Source organism: Octodon degus, unplaced genomic scaffold (assembly GCF_000260255.1).
Source record: "Octodon degus isolate 3935 unplaced genomic scaffold, OctDeg1.0 scaffold00042, whole genome shotgun sequence".
Taxonomy (NCBI): Eukaryota; Metazoa; Chordata; class Mammalia; order Rodentia; family Octodontidae; genus Octodon; species Octodon degus.
This window is the reverse complement of record NW_004524618.1, coordinates 10,955,989-10,963,004: the sequence shown is the minus strand read 5'-3', so window position 1 is coordinate 10,963,004 and position 7,016 is coordinate 10,955,989. Positions and strand designations below refer to the sequence as shown.

Sequence of the window (7,016 nt, the reverse complement as noted above, 5' to 3'; positions counted from 1 at the left end):
AAAGAAAGAAAGAAACTTCCTTCCAAGAAGATCCATGTGGAACAGCCAATAAGCATGGCAAGTTGTTCAGTCATAATTAGTCAGCAGGAAAGTTAAAAAATAAAACCAAGATAAACCATTACAGTCTCCCCAAGCAGGCAAAAACTAAAAAGTTGAACAAGACAAAGATTGTAAGAACACGGGCCACTGAAAACCCTCATGCACTACTAAAATGAATTTAAAGCCACTGAAACTAATTTCAGAAAGAGGATGTGACTGCTGTCTCTCCCCTAGTGCGACGCTATGCGCATGTGTACCAAGTCGACATGTTTGAGCAGGGTATTAGCGTTGTTCCTAATAGCCTAAGACTGGAAACAACCCAAGTGTTCATCAACAGTAAGATGGATAAACACACTGTACCCACACCGCATCAAATTCTAACCATTAAAAGAGATACACCCAACAATATGGATGACATAATGTTGAATAAACGAAGCAAGACTGGAAAGAAAGTGGACACTGTGAATCCACTAAAGTTAAGTGTAATAACAGGCAAAATGAAATGATGTTATTAGGGAGGCAGGAGGAAGTGGTAGAACTGTAAGGAACAGCAGGGGAATGAATATCCTCAGTGGAGAGAGGGCGGGACGTGAGGAAGGACTCTAATGGGCTTCGTAGCACTGCCCGTGTTCTATTTATTGACTTCGGTGGTGGCTTTTATGGGATGTACAACATCTCATCCAATATCACTTTTAAGTTGTATGACATATTATTTGCCACTATTCTATATTTATTGTATTTCTCAATAAAACAGAAAAGGAAGGAAGGAAAAATAAAAACAAATCTGGTCTTAAATGACTTGAATTCTGACAGTCTCCAAGTCAGTCAAGTACTGCGTAGGAGTTCTATGGGGCTTAAAACATCAACCCAGAGAAAGGAGGAAAAAACAAAAGATCAAGGGGAGGGACAGAGAAAGAAAAGTCGTTGAAGGGTTTTCTGGGCACTGAAGAGCTTGTATTGGGGAGTTTATGCCTGGAACCACCCTCACCAAGCAGCAGCCCCCTTCCTCTCCTTCCTTGCTCCCTCAGACCTCTGTAGACATCTTCCCTAGTGAAGGCGCCTTTGGCTCCTAGCACACTCACGCACCCCCTTGCATTCTGTACTTACCTTAACAAACATCTTTTGTGTCACCATATAATAATTTGCCTTTCCAAGCAATATCCTCAAAGGCAGTGAGTAATTTCTAAATCTTTTCCTAGCCTCTCTTCTCTGGCAGCACTTAGCTCAGGGGCTACCAAGTAGGGAAACTCAGAGGATGCTTGGTGAATAACTGAACAAGTGAGAGAATGCTTTACCTTCAGCTGCAGTTCCTTGTATCGCTTGGACATCCGAATGAGCAGCTTCTCGCCATTGATCATGGCAGACTTTTCTTGGTAGTACTGCACCATGGCCTGGGCCGCTTCTGTGTACGCCATCTCTAGAAAGGCCTTGGAAAGACAGAAAGTGCATATATTGGACTTGATTTTGTGGGCTTAAACAAAATGCTGTTCAAGGTGTGATATCATGTCAATGAATTCAAGAATTGGAAAATGAGTTGATGTCAGTAGAAATGAATTGAGCTTCCTTGTGGTCTGGAGGTGGGGAAGTGATTGCAAAGAGGCATAAGGAAAGCTTCTGATGTTCTTGAAGTGTCCTATGTCTTCGCTTCAGTGTTAATTATATGGGTTTACATATGTGAAAAAATTAATGGAGCAGTAGACTTAATCCTACTCTACTTTATGCACTCAAGAGTATCTATTTTATTCTTCAATAAAAAAAAAAATCGGGACAAGAAAAGTGCTCTTTGATCTCATGTGTTCAAAGAGGCCTTTTTATTAACTTCACCCAAAGAGCTCATTAGAAGATGGCGCCTCTCCTAATCGCCATGGTTACGAAAAGGTATTCTTAATTACGAATGTTCACCCTGGACTGCGGCATGCTAGGGAAGCCCCTCTGGTGTGGAAGAGTCATTATCTCACAGCTCCCAGCAGGGGCTGTCCCACGTGTGGCCTTGCACTGCTATTTGGTAGTACAGAAGGAGACAGAAGCAGAAGCCATACTTGTCTGAACCCTACTCTCCCCTGTCTTATAAAGAAAGAAATGGATCCCCCAACCCAGATGTTCATGGTCCCCGAGGCTCCAGGGGACGCCAGGCCATTATGAGTCAAGAGAAAGGCCCTGACAAGGCTTCCACAGAATGTTTCCTCTTTAACTGTTTCAATTTAAAATTTAAAAAAAATTTTAAAAGACACATATAGAGAAACAGGCCTTTCCATCTAGTCTAGGTTTACAGCTTGCTTTGCTGGATCTGTCCGTTTGGCCCAGTAGCTGCTGGAGTACGTTTGTCACTGTTACTGTTTCTCAGGTTTGCTTTCTTTGTACTGTGTTGATGAGCATGGATTCTGGTCTATGTGGGGAAGAAGGAGTGACCTGTGAAGAGGGAGCCCTGCTGTGAGTCCCAGTTTGCCTATTTTCCTGAACCAAATGGGCAAATGAAGCCGATTCACCCTCTTTCACTGCCATTTATGGGTCCACTTCAGAAGCACAGCTTTTTTCCATGTTGTCACCACCTGTGGCAGAAGTATGCACAATTAAAGACTCTTTAGGGTTTTATTTCAAATTCTGCCATGAGCTTTGTGCTTTCTGTGTGTACATGGTACTTGGGTTTGAACCAAAGTCTTCTCACTGAGGTACATCTCTAGCCCCTTTGTGAAGACCTTTTCAGTGTTGAGACAGGTCTTGCTAAGTTGCCAAGTTGGCCAGATTGAACTCCAATCTGAGATCCTCCTGCCTCTGCCTCCCAGAGTAGTGGGATTACAAGTGTGTGCCTGATCACCTCTTCTTGAGATGATATTTAGCACCTCTAGCTCTCAGTTCTTCAGGGTGGCTGCTACTCGCCCAGGCACTCCCACTGCATTCATGTCGCAAGCTGAACTTAGTACATCCACCCAAAACAGAGTTCCCGAGAGGCAGGAACGTGGAGACCAAGGAGGGCTATATCCTCAGGGAGGGAGGGACCACTAATGGTCTCCTGTGGCTTCAGGTCCCCTAGCTTTAGTTCATAGAACATCTGCACTTGTTGGGATTCAGCAAACAAAACTATTAATTAAAAATAAAACCCAAAATATTCTGGCTTCTGATCACTTGCCATCCAATGTTCCCCTTAAATGTTAGCATGGAGACAACGTATTTGGGGCTCAGCCAAGTCCCAAGGTCAGGGACTCTTAGCTTCCATCAATTCCTTCTTGATTTTCCTGAGACCCGCAGCCTGCTGCACGGACACCAAGACTCATTAAAATCCCAGTTCCCAGCCAGCTCTTGCCTGGCTCCAAACCCAGGCCACCAGCTACAGCTAGTTTAGAGACCACAGCGTTAGTCCAGGGGCACAGCCACACAGCGGCCCTCAGATATCTACTGTGGGGCCAATTAGCTCATCTGCATTAATGAGCCCCGCTTCCCAAGCACCTCGGCTCTCCTCCAGGAAAGCACAACAGCCCCAGCAGGAGCCCATGTGTAGGCCCAACAGAACCAGCTGGGCACCATCTCTTTAGCTTAAAAACTGCTTCTAGGGAAAAAAAAATGTATATACACCAAATCTCTCATTCACCAAGATGTGGTCTCTCCTACACCGCATAGAGCGGAGGCACCCAGGCCTACCTGATTAGTGGACTTCATGAGGATGTAATTCGTCACCTTCCCAAAGGGCAGCCCCAGGTTAATGACGTCATTCTCAGTGCAGCTTCCTTCCGGGAGGTTGCAGATGTGCACCACTCGGCCAGAGCCTTTCCGCTGTGCGAACTGAGGGATGAAGAGCAGCCGAGTCTGTGAGGCACTTCCCGCCTGCCCCTTCCCCAGGCTCCTTCCCAGCAGCCTCCTTTCCCAAGTCGGGATTGCAATATGGCCAGGGACAAAGTCGGTGCGGAAAAGGCCTCCCCTCAGAGACACACACAAAATACCAAGTGCACACCATCTCTGCACCGAAAAGATTCACGTTTCACACCGGCCTGGCACTACTTTAGAGACTTCTACAATTATGCTAGAACTTGTTCTCCAGGTGGGTCTTAGGAGGTGAGTGATGGGCACCCAGGGTTGATTATAGCCACCTCAATTCTTTGAATGTTTGAAATCTCTTGGCAGCGGAGAGCATTTCAAGGCTACAGCCCAGACAGAGCAAAGTGTGGATCACGCTTATCTACCTGTGAACTCTGGCTGTCTTCAGAAGAACGGAGCAGGCAGGGAGCGACAGGAGACATGTGGAACTTACTATATATTAACATGTGACTCACTACTTTAAAGACTTCCAGTAAAGGTTTTTTTTTTTTTTTTTTTTTTTTTTTTTTTTTTAGGGGAGGCTTGTGAGAACTAAAACTTGTGCACAGACATTCAGAGCCACGAATTGTGGCTTAGCGCAATATTTTTCAAAACCATGTTTAGCTTTGGAACCTTTTCAAATAGATTAAAGAAATTTCTCACCAGCCCACTACATTCAACAAATAAAAGAGATGCTATTTGGGTCAGATTCTGGACCCTGCTACTACCACCCCACCCCAAAGGCACCTTAAAAAATAGCTGGGGGAGGGGAGCAAGATAGCACAGTGAACTAAGCACTTGCTTAGGCAAGCACAGGGACTGGGGTTCGATCCCCAGCACCACATGCTGCACCGGCCCCACCCCTGGAGCATGCTGAGTCAGCCACCAAGACCAGGTGAATTCCAGCTCTGGGGAAGCCGAAAACAGGAGGGTAGCTACAAGTCCAAGCTGCGTAGTAAGACCTCGTACCAAATAGAAAGAAAGAAAAGAAAAGAAACAGCTAGGGGGCATAGGATATAGTTCAGTGGCAAAGCACCTCTCTGGCAAGCACAGGTCCTAAGTTCGATTCCCGGTACAAAAAGAAAGAAAGGAAGGGAAGGAGGGAAGAAGAGAAGGAAAGAGCTCAGAAGCCAAGACCCAAGCCTGTCAAAGCTCCAGGAGGGAGAAAGTGTGTGTGTTAGGACTGGTCAAACCTTAATTAGCCTGGCTTCTCCTGGAGGTTCAAAAATTAGTAAGCATAAGCTGACCCAAGGTGAAAGCGAAAGATGCAATTTTCCAAACCTGAAACACATTCCAATAGCACAGCCCATGTGTGCAGAGCTGTCATTATATATGATAAAGTGAATGTCAATGTCTAATTACCCATCATGTGGGTCTGACTCTGCTAGAGTAATAGAAGGGCAAAGTCTGAGGCCTTGTACCCAACAAGAGCTGGTACTCAGGTAATTCTTTTTTTTTTTTTTTTTTTTGAGAGAGAGAGAGAGAGAGAGAGAGAGAGAGAGAGAGAGAGAGAGAGGTGTGTGTGTGTGTGGCCAGCTCAGCCCACCAGGGGGCGGGGCTGGCTGGCATGTGGTGCTGGGGGATTGAACCGCGGTCCCTTGATGCGTTACTAAGCTTGTTCTAAATAGGTGCTTTAGACCACTGAGCCATCTCTCCAGCCCCGGTACTCAGGTAATTCTGTCATGAAAAGCTCTCATTTGTCTCGCCTGGGAGGAGGACAATTACCATCAATAAGAATTTCCTTTATGGCCCTGAATTGCAGACACCCCAGGGCCCCTCTGAGAGCTCCCCTTGGCGGCATCTGGATGTCAAGCACACCCCCAAAGGGAACCAAAGGCTCATACGTGGCTCACACAGCAACCACAGAATCCCTTCATCAACTCCAAAATGTGTATGCTTCTCCCCACCAGCTGAGCAGTACCGATGTTGAGTCCAGGGTGCAAGCGTTAAGCCCTTTGTCAGGGACGATGGGAAGCAGGTCGTCGAGAGACACGAAGACGCAGAGCCAGCTGGCTTCGGGGAGGGCACAGCACCTGGCTCTCTGAGTCTATCACCAGGAGGGCTGAGGCTGGGCACATTGCCTGGCGTACAAGCAGGCGCATTTCTGCCCCATGTGATGCCATCTTCAGTGGGGATAACACATACTTGGAGAACAGAGCAGACACACAGGGCAGTCAGGGCCAATCTTGTTCAGCCGCCTGGTGACCAAGCAGGAGGCCCAAGGCCTCTCGCATTGTCTCCTGCAGCCTGAGAGGATGACTCAAGAGGCATTTACCTGAGCATAGAGGAATCAACAGGAGTACGCCTTCCAGAGAACAAGCACCTGCCAGGCTCTGGCCACCACTGCACAGCCCACGGCCGCAGGCCGCAGACATCGGCACCAAAGGCACCGAACGGTGTGCATCTCAGTTGAGGTCTTTCACAAGTTTTAAAGATGCAAAGTATAATTGAAAAATCTGGCTAATGCTTAATTAAAAAAATAGTTATTGCAGCAAAAGACACATTGCCATTAATCCCTCTCTAATCTCTTGTACTCATATTGAACACACTTGTCCCATCATTCTTGCAGCTTTCTGAAGCAGTTCTGGAAGTCCTCTTTCACGACTGTCTATAGCTGCCCTACTGTGGCTGCCTTGATGTTCTGAACTGATTCAAAATGTTTGCCTGCCACGGTCCTTTTGATTTGGGGAAGAGCTAGACATGCCGTGGTGTCAGAGCCAGCAGAGTGGAGGAGGACACGCTGGAGGGGCTTTAGGAGGCGGCCTCCCTTTTGGAAGGCACTCAGCAGCAGCAGTCCCTGTATCTTTTTATCATATGTCATAGGAACACAGTAAAGGACTCCCAGAATCACTTACACAGGGGCAAGATGATAGGACAAGTGTGTTTAGAGTGAGTAAAAGTATTTTAGGGGTACTTATGGAAATATGTATTTAAATTTTTTAAAGAAATATTTATTTATTTGGTACAGGGTCTTGCTACACACCTCAGACTCATAGTGATCCTCCTGTCTCAGCCTCCCCAGTGCTGGGATTACAGGCATGTACCACCACTCCCAGTTTCAGTGGCTGGCTTGGCACCTCTAGGGTTCCAGGGCAGCATGGCATGTGGTACTGGGGATCAAATCCAGGTAGTTGTACTTGCCGAGCAGGCACGTAGACTGCTGAGCTATCTCCCCAGCACCGGAAATA

At 46.8% G+C, this 7,016-nt stretch overlaps 1 protein-coding gene across 1 annotated transcript in view; it reads right to left on the bottom strand.

Annotated features, from left to right (window-relative positions):
- Rbm20 (RNA binding motif protein 20) overlaps positions 1-7,016 on the bottom strand; it is a 212,476-nt gene that overhangs the window by 34,614 nt on the left and 170,846 nt on the right. Inside the window, exons 6-7 of the mRNA XM_004631583.2 lie at positions 3,676-3,816; positions 1,335-1,466 (exon numbers count right to left, since the gene is read on the bottom strand). Of these exons, the coding sequence (XP_004631640.2) occupies positions 1,335-1,466; positions 3,676-3,816 (273 nt within the window). The remainder of the gene's footprint in view (positions 1-1,334; positions 1,467-3,675; positions 3,817-7,016) is intronic.